This window comes from Pholcus phalangioides, unplaced genomic scaffold, assembly GCF_987345545.1.
Source record: "Pholcus phalangioides strain wild (caught in Gottingen) unplaced genomic scaffold, Ppha-v1.0 ptg000004l_1, whole genome shotgun sequence".
NCBI lineage: Eukaryota > Metazoa > Arthropoda > Arachnida > Araneae > Pholcidae > Pholcus > Pholcus phalangioides.
Genome location: NW_028301597.1, coordinates 40,628,298 through 40,646,195, shown reverse-complemented (window position 1 = coordinate 40,646,195; position 17,898 = coordinate 40,628,298). Strand labels below are relative to the sequence as shown.

The following is a 17,898-nucleotide window of genomic DNA, read 5'->3' as shown; positions in this document are numbered from 1 at the left end:
GAACTCTCAAAATTTCCCACAAATGCTAAGAAATTTCCCACTTGGCCAAATTTTGGCCAATTTTTCCCACGAATATGGGAAGTTTCCCATGAGTTACCATCACATCAATTAAAGAATGACACAACATGGCCAAGCAAAGGGAAAGTAGCCAAACAGACAGCGTTCCGGCAACTTTTGTTTCGTCCAATCAGGGCGCATAATCTGGACTCTCGAACATTTTGTCTGTAGATATGGTGAACTTGCGTCGCAAACCACGTTGAGAGAGTGAAAATCGCGAAAAACGCATGCAGGTTTCGACGTCGTACTGGAACAACAAAAAGTACAACAATAACTACAAAAAGGTTTATTTCATTAATTTTTACAAGAGTTGTTGGGAAGTGGCGGCCGCTGACGTCATTGCACAGTCTACAACGACCCGTGCCGAGTGGAAGGTCCCCGTCTCTGGTAGTAGTCGATCGATCGTGGCGAAGGTAGTACGGTGCGGACAACGCCTCATCGGCTGTTGCTGTTGGTACATCCGCTGTGCTAAGCGTCTATTGCCATCTGCTCGACCGTAAATCAGATGCGTATCAGCGTATTCCTCGTTCGTAAAGTCACCCATCACGATACTCATTGGAACAGACAACTAACTGCTACACGTGCTTACTACAGCAATAACGCTGATTTACGTCGTCCGCAGTGCGTGATTCTACCCCAGCGCATGCGTTTCGCGCCGCCGCTTACGTCAGATATGGTGAGCGAACCCACGAACGCATTCAGCGATCAACTGGCATCTCCTATTCGTCTCTGAACTCAGAATTTGCATTGCGTTTTTCGCGATTTTCACCCTGTTAACGTGGTCTGCGACACCATGTTCCACTGCAATTTTTGTTACTCTTGATGCCTACTAACAACCCTCTGAGTTGGCCGGTCCATTAACAGAACACCCTGTAAACATTATTTGGACCATGGGAAAAAGATAACTGAAATAAAAATTTCCACTTTTCCACCTGGGGGTCAAAAATTGAACTATTTTTTATTGAATCTTTCAAATCAGATCAAAACATCTATCAGAATGAGCGCTGCACTACTTAATCTATTTATAAACTCCCTGTGTGTGTGTGTGTAAAAGATATTTTTTGAACAATATATAACCACGAAATTACATACGTTATTTTTCACTACAAGTTTTTAATTGACTATTTTCCACTCATGTTTTGAATCGATAATTTTATTCAACTTTTTAATAGATTGTTTTCTACAGGTTTTGAATCGATTGTTTTCTACAGGTTTTGAATCGATTGTTTTCTACAGGTTTTGAATCGATTGTTTTCTACAGGTTTTGAATCGATTGTTTTCTACAGGTTTTGAGTCGATTGTTTTCAACAAGTTTTGAATTATGATTATCATTAAAAGAAACTTAATGAACTCAACGAACATCAAATTGTTCTTTTCTACAAAATATTGATCATGTTAAATTGCAGTTAGTAAATCTGTATAATAACATATTTATAAACTTTAATTATACTTGATATGTTTTAAATTGAATTTACGATATGTTCGAATCCTCCTTGGTATTTTTTCAATTAAAATACTCCTTCAAATTTTTTTTCAAATTCTAAGTGCTTTCATCCACTTCCCAATTACTATCCAGTTTCAACAAAATATGTCATCGAAAGGAAAGCAATCGTTTGATAATTATCGCGGAAAACAATTTGAATCACAATTATCAATATGGAATTTTAATCATAATTATTAATATCGAATTTTAATCGTAGTTAGACTTGAAAAATATTAGTCACAATCTCAATCTCGGAAAAATTAATCACGACCATCCCGGAATAAACTGATCACAATCATCCAGAAAAAATGTAATAATGATCTTGATTGAGAAATAATCACAATTTCTAATAAAATTTGAATGTTTTAAAATTAAAAATTATAATAATTCGTTTCTTAATCAAATTTTTTAGAAATGAATGAAATTTAAATCACAAATGGAAAATAATAATAGCCATTGTATTTAAATTTTCTGTCTTCGATGTGCTTTGAACCAACATTATCCTTGATAATATTAATTATAATATTAGGCTTGATATTTTTAATTGCTATAACCTCAACAAATTTTAGTTATTGCAATCCTCAACAAGTTTTAAGCAAGCATTACCATCAACAAGTTAAAAAAAACATTTTACTGTCAACAAGTTTAAAAATAACGTATTATCCACGAATTCAAAAAAAAAAACATTCAACAAATATTATTTAATCATCATCCTCAAAAATGAGCTTTAATCACATTAATTTTCATGACATTTATATTGCAATTATTTTCATGGCGTTTTAATCGCATTTATTGTAATAAAATTATAATCGTAGCCTAATTATCCTTGATACGCTGAAATCCCAATTATACTTAACAAGTTGTATTCAAAATAAAATTGTCCTTCAGAAATTTTAATCATAAATATCCATTTGAAAAATTTAAATCACAGCTAATCGTGAAGAATTTTTCCCATTTTCGTTTTCCCCTTATCTAGTTTCAAGTATCACGATTTTGAATTATTATTACCCTCAACAAAATTCATTTCTTAACAGCATCGAATTTTCAAAACTCCTTAGTGTTAGCACAAAGTTTTATTATAAAGCAGTTTAGTCAAGTTTTCTTCAAGTTTTTATCCCCTTCTTCACTTCCATATTTAATATTCTTTTTTTTTATGCCTCTTCAACACAATGAAAATTAATTACTCCAGGTTTGCTTAAATAAGCCCAATTAATAAGCTAATCACGTTTTTGTACATAAGTTCAGTTTGCTATAAAAAATAGCCAGTAAATTTTTACTTTGTTTTGATTTAAGCGATGCGTATATAATCCACTCCGTTCCTCTTAATTACTGCAGCCATAAATTTTTGCAATGGAATTATAACAAAAGTGTTGCGCAAATTTCTAGCTCAGTTTCTGAAAATAGTTTTTAAAAAAAAATTAAAAAATATGCTCAAATTACTCCGTATTGATATTTTTCTTCATAAAATTCTAAAATAATACCAATTATTGAAAAAGAATAGCCTTATGAAATCTGCTTTTCCCTTCGAATCGTAAGGTATGTCATTATCTATAAAAATGTGTCTTTCACGCGCCTGAAAAGAAAATCAATTTCTACTCGAATTAAAAGAAATTGTACATCTTGATAATAAAATTTCTTATGTTGTAATAATCATTTTTATGTCACCTTTGTTTCTATAATGGCGTAAAAAAAAACTGTAGCAAAAATGGTGGTGCTCTTATATTTTTTTTCTAAAAGCGCAATTTTCCGGGAGAAAACTTAATCTAGTTTGCTCTTTAATACAATTTCGCCGCCAATGAATAACGAAAATTGCATGCAAATGACAAAGTGGCGCAAACATCAACTTCTTACACTAACACTAAAGGTAAATGCAGTTATTCGCAACTAAACTCATGGCGAGAAAATCAGCACTTTCCTTCGCAGATTAATCATAATTATAATAATGACGACGTGTGAACAACGTCTTCTCTCTTATGATTCATTGAATATCATTTAATTTCTCAGCCTCGATTACTTCGAATCTTATACTAGAGTTATGTTTTAATAATGGAATAATAATCGTGTATCATTCAGTTTCTTCGACTAATTATACAGATAATTTATGTTTATATTCTCAGAAATTGAATATATAATTTTTTCGTGAATATTTTACTGCTTCTCAATTGAGTATTAACATATTTAGTTGGATGTAGTGACATCTTATAATTGACAGGATGCAGGAACTACAGATATTGTTTTATAATATCAATTTGAAATAGTAATATCTACAATAATATATATATTAATATACATAATTTTTATTTATAGTATATCTATACTAATAATACACTCTAAAATAATATCTTTTTTTTAAATAAGTCTTATGAAATTTGATTTTTCGTTCGCATCGTAAAGTATGTTATTATCTATAAAAATTGGGTTTCACGCGTTTGAAAGGAAAACCAATTTCTGCACGAATAAAAGAAATTGAAAATCTTTTCAAAATTTATAGAGTGATAATAAAATTTCTTATGTTCCAATAATCATGAAATATCCATTTTATGTCGCCTTTGTCTCTAGAGTAAAGAAACGGTAGCAAAAATGCTGGAGTTCTTATACCTTTCTCTAAAAGCGTAATTTTCCGGAAGAAAGCTTAATTAAGTTTGCTCTTTAATACAATTTCGCAGCCATTGAATAACGAAAATTGAATGCAAATGACAAAGTGGAGCAATCACTAACTTCATATGCTAACATTAAATGTAAATGCAGTTATTCGCATCTAAATTCATGGCGCGAAAATCAGCTCTTTCCTTATTATTATAATAATGACAACGAACGTGTGAACGTCTTTTCGTTTATAATTCTCTGAACATCATTTAATTTCTCATCCTCGATTACTTAGAATCTTATTCTAAAGTTATGTTTTAATCATGATTACAGTCATGCAATAATAATCGCGTATCGTTCAGTTTCTTCGTCCAATTACACGGATAGTGGATGTATATATTCTCAGAAAGATTAAATATAATTTTTTTGTGAATCTATTATTGTTCCTCAATAGAATATTAACATATTTAATTGGATGCAGTGGTGATATATATATATATATATATATATATATATAACCTTATAATTGATAGGATACAGCATTTGCAGATAATGTTTTAATATTAAATATGGATTAATTTAATGCATTAAATTAATGTATGCAATGAGTTTAATGGAGAATGCATTCGGAAAAATCACATATATTTCATAAGTTTCGGTGATAATTATTGCTAATTATGCCTGACAGAAACCTGGTTCTTAATATAAAATTGTATTTATATTAAAAACACTATAACTGTGTGTGTATAATACCATAACATTGCAGGATTTTCGCAATATCTTGAGAGTAATCAGAAAATTTCAATTTATTTATTTTTAATCGATTTTAATATTATTTAGCCAATATCAGTGTTAAACCTTTTTTACAACCACGGGCCATTGAAAGTAATTTTGCATACCGACGAAAAATAAGTAGAAGATATAATTTGCGCTCCTCTTGAATTCTTTGTAAATAAACTATTACGGACTAGGAAAAAATAAATAAGTAGAAATAATGTGTATACAAATAAATTAGAAATCATAAGAAAAATAAAATAAATAAATATTTAAGCAAATGAAATTTACGAAAACGCGTAAAAAATGAGAGAAATAATTTTCTGACAAGAAAAAAAACAAATAAATCAGGGAAATAATTTGTCATCGGGAAAAATAAAATTAATAAATAAGTGATAGAGGGTAATTTACGGTGGATAAAAAATAAAAATGATGTGGAAATAACTCCCTATATTTCGTGGACTGGTGGGATTTTCCACGGACCTGCTTGTAGAATACTAGTCTAAGTAAAGAATCAAATTAATTCAATAAAATGCTGTGATATACACCGGCATTACAAAAGCTGATGGGATCAATGTTTTCATCTTGTTCTCTGTAAAGTTTTTGAAATACGTATCGAAGAAACTAGATAAAACTTAATGTCATAAAACCCAACATTTATATTTTGCTTTTATCATTCCATGGTGAGTTATTGCGTTTTATTTCTGTTAGTATTTCTCTCCTCGAGAAAGATGATAACCAGCGATCAGAATTTGTTTCAAAACTTCACTCCGGGTCATGAGTTATTGACATTTTAAAGTTAATAACTCATAAGTTTTACAATCAGTAATTTCCCGTTTCGAATCAAAATTCGTGGTCTCTATAACTACTTTTATCAAAAGTGACGAGATAAAAATCTTCATGGAAAATTGAACGGCAATAAATTAGTTACTTTTCCAGGGCTTAGTTCGTCTTTCACTGGAATATGAAGTAATATGTTGACGGAATGCGGAAAAGAGCAACGCGTGCTCTGGATGGTATACAAGGCTTGAGCTGTGAACAAAGACTTGGTTTCGTGAATATGTTGAATAATTTTACATTATAAGAACGCAGGTGTCGGGGGGACATGATCGAAGTATTTGAAATTTTCAATGGGATGGATAGGATGGACCATGAATTATTATTACGCTGCCAATAGACTGCTTCGGCAAGGAGGGCACCGGTATCGATTGCTAAGCGACAATTCAAGGTTGTGGTGTCGCAGGGAATGAATTTTTTTCTATCACGGTTGTGACTGAATGGAATAGCTTACCCCTTGTGGTAGTGAATTCTAATACAATTTACACGTTTAAAAAGAAATACAATTAACAAATTGGGATAAATCGAAAAGCTATCGATTAATCGCTAAATCCATTCTAATCTTAGACAACCGTACGTTTTTATAACCAGTATATTGTATTTTATATCATGTATATATAGTTTAGATTTTACTATTGCACTTCTAATTGGGGGGTTGCTGTATTTTAGAAACATATGATACCCATTTTTGTTATGGGGTTTTTTTTAACCACCTCTGTGGGCATATTGCATCTTGTACTAAAGCTTCATACTAAATGCGAAAAATAAACAAAAATGTGTGGCATGCGATTCAATAAAATGTTTGTGTTAGAGAGTGGCAAGTGTAAAAATTTTTGATATTATCAGAAGGAAAATGTTGACTGTGTGCGTGTGCGTGTGCTTGCGCGCGCGTGTGTGTGTGTGTGTGCGTGTATTCCACAGAGAGTGAGACGTCTTTATCTCATCCTAAGGCTTACATCAAGGAAGTAAGCCTTTTCCAAGAACAGGGAAACAGGGGAAAAGGCTAATTGATTTGAGGTATTGGACTGAGAAAAAGCAATCTCACTCTCTCTACCACCCCACCTGTAAGCATTTGCTGAAGTTGAGGAAGGCTACTAATGCCTCTACATCAGCTCCTCACGCCAGGGTGCGTGAAACAAAGAAGGCAAGGTCGTATCTCCATTGGTGTATGTGGTAGCGCGATTGCTCGAATTGCAAGAGGACCTGGGTTCGGCGGAGGCTGAATGACTTTTCTTTCCGGGGTCACCTCGGCATAATATCCATAAAAGGTCTATTTCCTTAGTATATTGCATCTAGCACGAGGTCCTCTTAACATCTAGGAAATATTTCACAGGACTTGTGAGCTTGAATAAGGAAATATTTAATTCATTGCTATGTGCTCTGAATCCCATCCTGTAAAAAGGTCCGCAGACCTAATTTTATTGTCATAAGGCAGGAGTGCGCCTTATGACAGTTTAAGGAGTTCTTAAACTGTGCCCCCCCCCCCGCGGCACCCCCTGGTGCACCTCCAACCTTTATCAGTGCGGCGACCCTGACAAAGGTTTTGTGAAAATATCCTTTGTTAAACAGCTCTGGAGAGCTGGCGGAGCTCGCGGATAAGCATTGAATAGCGAAAAGGGGCGCCGCGGGTGGAAAATTTTTGAAAACCCCTGGCATATAAGGGGCTCGTAGAACAGAAAAAAAGGTGAAGAGCCCCTGGTAAAATATAGTGCATGCCACTTAATGTGATCACATCGGGACTTGGATTTTCTAATATAAATAACCGATTGATAACTATATCCAATATAAACCCAGAAGCAAATACAGTGGAACTTCGGTTAACGAGCTTAATTCGTTTCGTGAACGTTCTCGTTATTCGAATCGCTCGTACAACGAATCAAACTTCCTCATAGGAAATAATGTATACTCGGATAATTCGTTCCACAATTATTCATTCACCTAAAAATAACTAATAGAAGCGCTCTCTCTTCATCAATGATGCAATACACTAATAATTTATTTAATAATGCAATACACACCATAAGTAAACATACAGTGCAATAATTTTGCAACGACCAGCGGGAGAAGGACTATATTTTAAGACTAATTGTAATCTGCTGGTTCACCTATATTTTTATTTTTTGAGTGAATTTTGAAAGGAACCAATGCAATGACGCTTGCTTTTGACTCCTTTTGAGGATTTCACAGAAATAAGAAGTTGCATGGTCATTGGACAAATTTCATTGCTCACAACTGCTACAGCTTTACTTGGGTGGTTATTTTCTACAGAATTTCACTCGGCTTCCTTCATCTCTCTAATCTCATTCGAACTGAGGGGGATTCCTCCTCATTTCTGTTTTCTTCAGAAATGAACCTGTCCATAAACTCTTGCATGCGATGGAGATATATCAGTTTGTTTGTGGTCAACTCCTGGCTATGCTCCTCCACTAATTCTTTAATGTCATCCTCATTCACCTCTAGTCACGTGGTCTTTCCAGGGAACACAACCTCTTCGACACCCTAATGTTTATAAGCTAACCCCTCAAAGTCACGTTCAATAATGCAATCGCCCACAATTTTCTTCAAGCGGAATTAAGGGTCACCAAGAGGACTTGGTGATTCCATCCCAGGCTATATTGATGATCTGGATGCAGTGCACGGTGTTGAAATATTTTTCCAAATCTCGAGGGTAAGGTTTATTTCCTCAATCATCTCGAAGCATCGCTGAAATAGTTCTTTAATTTAAGCTTTTTCATGTTGGAAATTATGCATTAGTAATTGCCGATCGGAAATTCAAGACTGAAGGGGAGAATATTTCAGACACCTTATTGGACAATTTGCCTGTTGTGGCTTGGCCCTTTGTATTTGTATATTACACACACTTTTCCAGAGTACGTGTGTGGAAGAAAGCGAAAATCATCTGTGCTAGGTTGGTGTTGTTGTGATAAAGAACAACTAAATGAACACAAAGTGCAAAATTTTTTGCTCGCAATGCGAATCATCACTCGTTAACCGAGTCAAAATTTATTCAAAATTTTTGCTCGTTATGCGACACGCTCGTTAAACGAAGTTCCACTGTAAATGATAATATGTCCGGTGTCGTATGCAAAGAGAAACAGCTCCGTTTTTTCTTTTTTTCACACAAAACTGTTTGCAAAAGGAAGTGCGAGTATTATGGAATAATTGGGTAATCGAATACCAAGAGTCTTCTCCACCTTCAGTTATGGCTCCCATGTGACAACCCCCTTAATGCTCCCGCGATGCTTCATGTTGTTTCTCATATCTTGTTTTTGAACACAATATCCCATATTACCAATAAAAATTCAGGATTTTTTTAATGTCTTTTTTCTTAGACATAATATTTGCTTTAAAATAGATGCACTTGTCAATGTAAAGACAAGAATCAGAATTTTATAGAAATGCAGGTATATCTATCATGTTTCAAATTGGAATAATCGAAAAATAAAAGTAATATTTTCCATATTACTCGAACTTATTATACGTTTATCCCAATAGCTTCCACGGCTGGATTAGGACATTATGCACTAATTACACAAATATTTGTCTACAAGATGAATGGAGAGGGGTACGCTTTCTGATTTTCTATGCTAATGGACTCATTGGGGGAAACAAGTTAGGTTCAAACTTACCTTCACAATGCGCAAAAAAAAACTTTACAATACATAGTGTATGTTAATGTCTACGATAATCGATTTCTTAACTTAGAGTTTGACTTTAATTTTTTGAGACAACTTTCAATCATAATTTAACGAATTAAAATATGGAGAAGAAATGTTTTGTTCCCAACCAGATTTCTTACAAAATATATATAAGATGCACTGGGTACATAGGTAACAGGGCGTATGACATTTTACTGGTGAACCATTGATCCTAGGGGTGTACAGTTTCCAAATAACATGTAGTACAGATATTTTATTCATGTTTCAAGGGGTTGTATAGTTATTAAAATAAAAATGTTAACTTTTTATACGGACAGTCTGTGTGTGTCCAAAAATCTAAAAAACATCATTAAATGCTCGGGTAGAACGGTTTATCCGCATTTAACGCTCTTTTTTGCCAACTTTCCTCCGTTTTCCGATTCCCAATATCTCAGTAAATATTGCTCTGAGAAATGTGGAATTGTTTTTACTTGGCATCAGGAGAAACAGCGCAAAAACTTTCTAATTAGAATTTTTTGCACAGGCTGTGCGTATAAAGAAGTTAACATTTTTTATTTTAATAACTATACAAAACCCTTTTGCCACATGAATGACATATCTGAGTACAACGCGTTATTTGTATCCTTTTTCTAGCTGGAAGTATGCTTCTAGGTTCAACGGTTCGCCAGTAAAATGCCATACGTCCTGTTACCTATGCTTTGCACCCTGTATGTAACTCGAAAATTTGATAAATGGTGCTGCCATCTTTTGGCTCATTGTAAGTCTAATTTCCACATCTAGAATGAAAATATCGGGAGATCTTTTTCGATAAAGGAATCAGCACGACATACTTTCAATTTAACAAGAAATAATGGATATAAATATGCATAACGTCAATCACTTTCCCTAAAATTATACAAAGAAAAAAAAAATTTTCCAATAGATATTATCTATCATGAAATATATATTGTGTGTTCCGATACCAACTAAACAAAAAAAAAACCCCGAAAAATATCAGCCTAAATAAATGGGTGTAAAATTTCATTAATATTGTATTTTGTAATGGAATATAGTACATGAAATCGAGACTTACGATGCTTCCTTGACTTCCAATCCTTTGAGTTTTGTATGAAGCAAAGCACATGTTTTCTGGTCAGCTATGTTGACAGCTCGCCTTCTGTTCAGGGCTACTCCGACCGGTAGGTCGGGCACTGACAAGCGATTCGGAGATGACCTGGCACTTTTTAGTATCTCTTCGGCACCAGCGGGTGTCAAGGAATTCCTCGATGATGGTATGGGTGTCACACATGGCGAAAGGGAACGGCGGCGGCAGTGCCGGCTCCCAGCTGCGCCTAACATAACTCCTCACTACTCACCTGCAATCAAAAAAAAGCACACATGTACTTACAAAGGAAGGAAAAAACATCCCTGAGCTCTAAAAAAGTCTTGTTTGAAAAAATACTTAGTGTATAACTACTGTACAAAAACTGCTTGGAATTTTTCTATTTATATCTTCATAGTTTTTGTAATACAGTCAAAATATCAACATGGTGATACGCTGTTCTGAGATGTCTGCAGACGTAATTATTCACTACAAAAAAAGCTGCGGAACTTTAAGAGTGTCTTAACGAAGAGAAACAAATACAAATAAATGCAAATACAGAAGCCATAACAGGCAAATTGGCCAACGAGGTGACTGAAAAGAGATGCCCTTAAAAAATATTAACGTCAGATATAACTAAAATACAGCAACCAAATATTAAGCTGGGCCACTATAAAAGTTTGATAAAAGTCATTTTATAAAATTTTAAAAGCGCTAATAATAAGATCATTGGTTACATTTTCTAGACTAGCCAATAATCTTATTGGTGGCATTTTTCACGTTTTATAAAATGACTTTTATCAAACTTTTATAGTATAATCCCTGCCTCAGACATATATCACGATAAAAAAGCAAAAAAATAATACTACTGCTCCCAATATATTCAGAAATCCCAGCCAGAGCCGGGTATTATTGCTAGCGATAATACACAGGGTGATTCAAATTGATTGTCAGTAGGACTAACTCTAACCACTGACTTTAGAACTATACCACCAATTACACAAAAGTTTTGAAATGGCATACGGTTTCTTCAAATGGCGTAATTTTTTTTGAGGGATCGTACACATAAGAAAAAAATAAAATCATTAACTTCCTATACATTACCCGGGCTCCCATGAACCCAATTAAAAAGCTGTTGCCCTCTCTCTTTTGATGCCACACAACAAAATGATTCAACGTTTCTAAGTGCAATATTCGCTACGATGTTTGAGTTCACCAAATGGAGAAAAATTGGGGGGGGGCAGCATAAACTAACAAAAAATGCTTTCCCCTTTTCCATGCTTTTTTTTTAAATTCAAATATCTCAGCGAATATTGCACTAATGTTTATGGTTGCCTTATTCCTAAGTATGAATAGCTTCAGAATTCTCTGTCCTCACATTGTAAACACCGTATTTCTTTTTGAAAATGTCAGTTGTGATAGAATTTACTATCTCCGTGGGGGGTAAGCTATTCCATTTATTCACAAACCTATTAGAGAGAAAAACTCCCTGCGACACCACAACCTTAAGTTATTGAACGATACCGTCGAAGCAATTGATTCAGATGTTCCCAAAGTTCCCTAATTTTCAGATGGCTAGTTAGCCATTTAAGCGGTTTTTGAAATTTTCCTGATCCGCATTGTAACTGCCACAGTGGCAATCACTAAACTTTATAGAAATTGCTACCTATTTTCAAGAATATAATTTTTTTTCCTGATTGCGTGTTCTCGCTATTGCCGGGCCAGAGATCTTCAATGCAAGGAGCGTGAACCAAATGTGGCCCCAAATTTTTCAAGTGGCCAGCCGACGTAAAGGCTGGCATAGCTACGTAATTAATAGAATTGCGCTGAAAAGAAACCTCAATGAAAAAAAATGTATTCCAGAAATTGGTGAAGGAAATTGGCTAAATTGGTGAAAGAAGTCATTTCCAAATTACTTTTAGAAAAGATTTCAGAACTAATGAGAGAAAAAGAAATTCACATTTAATGAAAAAAAATTCACATTTAATGGAAAAAAAATTCACAATGAGAGAAATAATTTTAGATTTAATGAGAGGAATAATTTCAAGTTCAATGAGAAATAATTTCATAATTATTAAAAAGAAGTATTTCGGAATTTTGGAAAAGAATTCAATTTCGCAATTCATGAAAACTAATCCTAATTAATGAGATATATGTTTAATACTTATGAACATTCATAGCTAATACGAAAATAATTTCAGAAATTCACGAAAGTCATAAAAAATATTTCTGAATTAATGGAAATTCATATATATTTGATGACAAATAATTTTCTCAGAATTAATGAAAATTCATATTTCATGAGGAAATAAGAACCGATAGAAATCCATATTCAATCAGGAAGAAAGAGAAATTTACATATTCCCATACTAAATTTTTCAACAGATTACCATTCATTGCTGAAATTTTACTTGAAAAAATATTCCATCCATCTTTTTGAATAAAATTTTAGTAAATATTTTCTCACTGGTACTGCCATCTATGAGTGAAGTAGCTAACAATATCAAAAATCTGAGTGTGGTATCTTGTCACTAGATGGCAGCAGATACATTGTAACTTGAAATATTGGTCACATTCCAAATAATTAACGCGCTGATTCGAAAAAAAAATAATACAAGACATGGAATTCATCTGTGTTAACATAATATTAAATTTTTTTTCTGAAAAATGTTTAACCCAGAAGTACACGCGTTTAATACTGCATTACTCCAACCACAACAAAGCATCACTTCCGAGAATTCTGTCATCAGTAGGGCTCAGATTTTTATGGCTTGAAAATATACAAGCATTTATGACTTTATAATTTTCCCATTATTCCATCTCTTCTTTGAGTTATTGCTTCTTATCTTATTATGTTATATAATACCTGATGGTCCTCGCCATGTTCCCCCACATTGTGGAGCAGGACCCGTAGGCAGGGATCTTTTGCGGGCCACCCGGTCAGGCTTTTCATGGGCCCTTCTGTGGTTAATTTATAGCGTGGAAAAGCAAAAAATTATGAGAATTGTCGGCTTCCCCAGGGCTAGAGCCGTGTCAGCCCCAACTTTGGGAGGGCCATGGCATACGGGGGGGTGTGGGGGGTGGGGCATTGCCCCCCAGTGTCAAACAAGTGGAGTCGACTGATTTAATGTATATATGTATATACGAGCTGACATCATCATCATCGTGTCCCCCCCCCCAGCAATAATGACCTTGCCCCCCCCCAGACTTCCAAGTCGATCTCCGCTATGGGCCATGGTCATCCCCCACCCGTCCAACTTTAAACCAATTTTGCGGGATCCATTGTATTTTTCTAACCCGAAAATAGCACCAGAAAATTCAAACTATTTTCTATTACACCCTACTAAAGTCATTTGCTTAGCGCACTAATATTCTAGAATCGGCATGGATATGATAAAGATATCTATCAGCTGAGCATACACCATGGGCAGAAATGCGGTGGGGGAGCAACGTCAATCATGAAGCCAACTGATCTAATGTATATGAATTGGCATCATCATCATCATGGCCGCCCCCCCCCCCCCCAGCTTTCATTGTCATGCTTCCCCAGCATTTCATGTCTATCTCCTCCTATGGCCTACACTCAGCTAGGACCCTCGTTCCAATGTTCAGGATTTCCAGAAACATAAAATACAGCAGGGGTGTGTGGTGGCATGAGCGCTGGACTAGAAAGATCACCAAGTTTGCTTTTTGTTCGTTCAAAATTACGAAAAGGGGTGCCGAAATGGATACCTACTTGCCCCGAGTGACAGTCAATTTTTTGTTTTTAGTTGCGACCATGGTTGTAGGATCTGTAGCGAGACTTTTCAATAGATATTTGCTCACATTTGCGCCTTAAGCTGGAAAATGACGGAAAATCACCACTGCACGAAGCCAGGCCTTCGTGTTGCGAATCCCTCACGATGTCCACATGACGGTACAGCGACTACCATCGATGCTGAAAATATTCTCACCAGAATTGAAGAATGAAACGGGGGGGGGGCAGAGAACAACTAACAAACTTGATAGAGTGGCAATTTTAGGGGGGGGGTGGTAAATATATTGTTTTCACTTCAAAACATAATGCAATAACACAATGTGCAAAAGTATTGTTATACAATTTGCAATAATGTGCATAATGCGTAAAAATCTTGCTTTATAATTTTATACTGACAGGTAGCTGGCAAAACCAAGTCTGCCCCTTCTGACAAAAATCCCTGCGTTTGGGAATAGTTGAAAACGACGAACGCAAAAAATTTTGAGTGTCCGAATGAATAAAATTTTCGCAAGTGTTTGGCGTGACATTCAGAAACATAGCAAAATATCCACGAAGTAAAAAGTGGCCACTGGAAATTTAAATTTTTTTTCCAAAAAAAAAAATTCATTGCAAGTGCGTGACTACATTTCTAAAGAAAACATCATCAGATTAAAAAAATTTTGGTAATAAATTACCAAAATATATGACCAATTGCTTGAAAATTCCTAAAATACGACCAATAGCTCAAAAATGTCCAAAATATGATTTGTCATAAAAATATATGACACATCATAAAAATCAGAGCCTTACGCTATCCGAGCCTTACGTGTCTGAGTTTTTTGTGGTTCTTATCAATATACCAGCAGATAAAACAACCTAGTTTCCAATTTTGGTTTTTAGTTAGCCGTTTTTGGTTGACAGAGTGTTAGTGTTTGGGCTGTATAAATGTGCAAAAACTGTGGATCCCCACAAACAAGATATATAAAGATTACTTTATATAAATAAAATCGCTCTCCGTTTCTATTAAAGTCAATGCTATTTGACAATATGAATGATAGAGAACAAAGAAAAAATAAATAATGCAGAAAAAATCGGAGATTTTTATTTTTTGAAAGTTTGCATTGAAGTGTGTAACGAATCATAAACCGTAGGTAGGGGAATACGTCATAATCGATGAAAAGGTTTTCATGTTGTTCAACATAATATATTCCGAGCAAACGTGCCAAATATTGCAATAAAACTTTTGCTTTGGTTTACGTATGCACATTTTACATCTCGGTAATATAAGTGCAGTTAAACCACGTTGTAGCGACTCCTGATTTAGTGCCAACCCCGCTTAGCACCAAATGTTTCAGTGAACAAATCTCCTATTATGTGGGGATTACGCACGTTAATTTTTGATTCGATATAATGCCAAACTCGTTACAGCGCCAGAAATCTGCGAGACAAACGGTGACGTTACACAGAGGGTTCGACTGAAAAAACAGCAGGTAGATGCACTCTTGATTTGGAAAAAAAAGTGACATCATAGTCTCTTACGTCCCATAGAAAAAGCAAATCAATCGTTCTACTATCCACAATGCACAATATAATTATGATGTCATTGTCAATTCTCTTGGAGAAATGAAAATAACTCCCGATTATATATATATATATATATATATATATATACTCGCAGGATTTTTATTTTCAGTTCTTTTTGTTATCGGTAGATGGCGCTGCGGCACGCAAGTGAATGAGTAATATTGCAAAGATTAGTGGTGGCAACAGTGAGTTTGCCGGAAGAAGTCGGCGGGACAGGCTGCGTTTTTCTTTTTGTACGTCTGTGTGTGATCGTCCTGTATGTTTTATGCGTGTAATAAATGTTTCAAAAATAGAGGCTGTGTGTTTTTCTCTGTGAAGAGCCCACACATATTTATATATATCATTTTATCATGCGACGAAAGGAGCTGTAGGTGCGGTTGAAGAAATGTGAGCAAGTTGAAAGCCTTTTCATAGAGATAATAACCTTGGTGTTTTTTTCTCTCGATAATTATGATTTAGTATCAACTACAATTTTCAACTGAAATATATCATATGGAAAAGAAATTAATTCTTAAATGCAGCTGGGGTAATATAGTACCCCAAGCGAGCATTTGTCTCCCTACTGAAAGAACACATAAAATAGAAGTTGTATCCTTGAGGGTAAAATATATTTTACTTTTTCTTCTTATATTTCGTTTGTTTTCTAAAACAGATAACTAGTTTATTGCATTCCACATGTATGGGAATGATCATAATGGATAATGTTGAAAATACATCACAACGCCTTGCCACACCCCGGCATAAAAAGGTGATACATCTCACGAGTGGCCATATCCCCATGGGACTTATCCATCATATCCTATGTGACCTTCATTTATTGTAAAACACTCTGCTGCAGTCACGCAAGTGATAAACCACCAGGCTCATCATTTTTGTTAACTCATCGTTCTCTGGTTCAACAGGTTCAAACTAGGTTGAAAAATCTTGTATCGAGACTGTAGATGGCACTAATTAACGGACTATTTATTAAATAGTGAAACCTCGCTATAACGGTAAAGCGCTCTACAGGATATTTTTCCGGCTCTTGTTTGTAACTGCCTATAGTTTAATGTTAAACTCCTCTCAATACAACGATATCCTTTATTACGATAAATCCTTTTATGACGATATTTTTTGAGGATGTCTCGAAACCACTACAATGATTTTTTTTTTATTCAACTCAAAATCTACTTCAATATATATTTTCAAATTCCTCACCAGTTTTTCTTCTTTCGAAGGCTTTTAACAACATGTGTGTTTTGAGTTATCCACCGCCCGAAACTGTTATTATAGTTGTCGAGAAGCTACTTTTTGTGCAGTGAATATATATTACTGAAATTGATTTCTGATCTCACAGCAGCAATTATTTCTCTAATCTGATCATTTTTGTCGTACCACGGTGATTTTCTGCACACGAGGGCTAATTGGACCGGGAATTTATTGACGATTCCAAACGGCTGCTTTTTTTTATACTCACCGGGAGGTTGTTGCACTAATCCCTCGGTATGTGACTCCCTGCGGTAACAATCTTTTTCTGTGACCATGTCGTCGTTTCTGTTGCACCCTTGTGTCAGGATAGTTTCTGACAAGGACGTACCGGGTATCGAACTCACGACACCTCAAAACGTCCTTTACTACTTCAGGTTCGCCTATCGACCTGGGCTACGCACCCATTATTTCTCTAAGATATTTTTTGCATAGAATTTCGAATTATCAAAGCGATTTAGTCGTCCAACGGTACAATTAAAAGTTTCTATAATTATATCATTGCTCATTTATATAGCTGTATGTATTCATCTACTTTCTCCCTCTAATCAAAATGTTTCTAAGCACGATTTTTTCCGTTATCCGGCAAGCTGCAAGAATTCTGGTCTCTCCGATTCGGAGAGAATATCTGGAAACCTAGATATTCCCACAGACCTATTCGCTGTCTATCACGTAAAGTGATCTCTTAGTCACTGGAAGAGACAAACAAAATCATCACATAATACATGCTTATAGTGGGAAAGCCCAAAAACAGAAAGAAAAGGTTAGAACAACTTGACTTTTCTGTGAAAATTTCATCCCTGTCAACTTGACTCCGCTTTGACCGAAGTAGCTCAGTGCAATTTTTACAAGGAGC

The 17,898-nt window shown here is 34.9% G+C and overlaps 1 protein-coding gene across 1 annotated transcript in view; it reads right to left on the bottom strand.

Moving 5' to 3' along the window:
- The window catches only part of LOC149087588 (uncharacterized), a 350,097-nt gene that overhangs the window by 174,573 nt on the left and 157,626 nt on the right, over window positions 1-17,898 (bottom strand). The window contains exon 2 of the mRNA XM_089231916.1: window positions 10,469-10,751. Within this exon, the coding sequence (XP_089088042.1) occupies window positions 10,469-10,734 (266 nt within the window). The 5' untranslated portion in view covers window positions 10,735-10,751. The remainder of the gene's footprint in view (window positions 1-10,468; window positions 10,752-17,898) is intronic.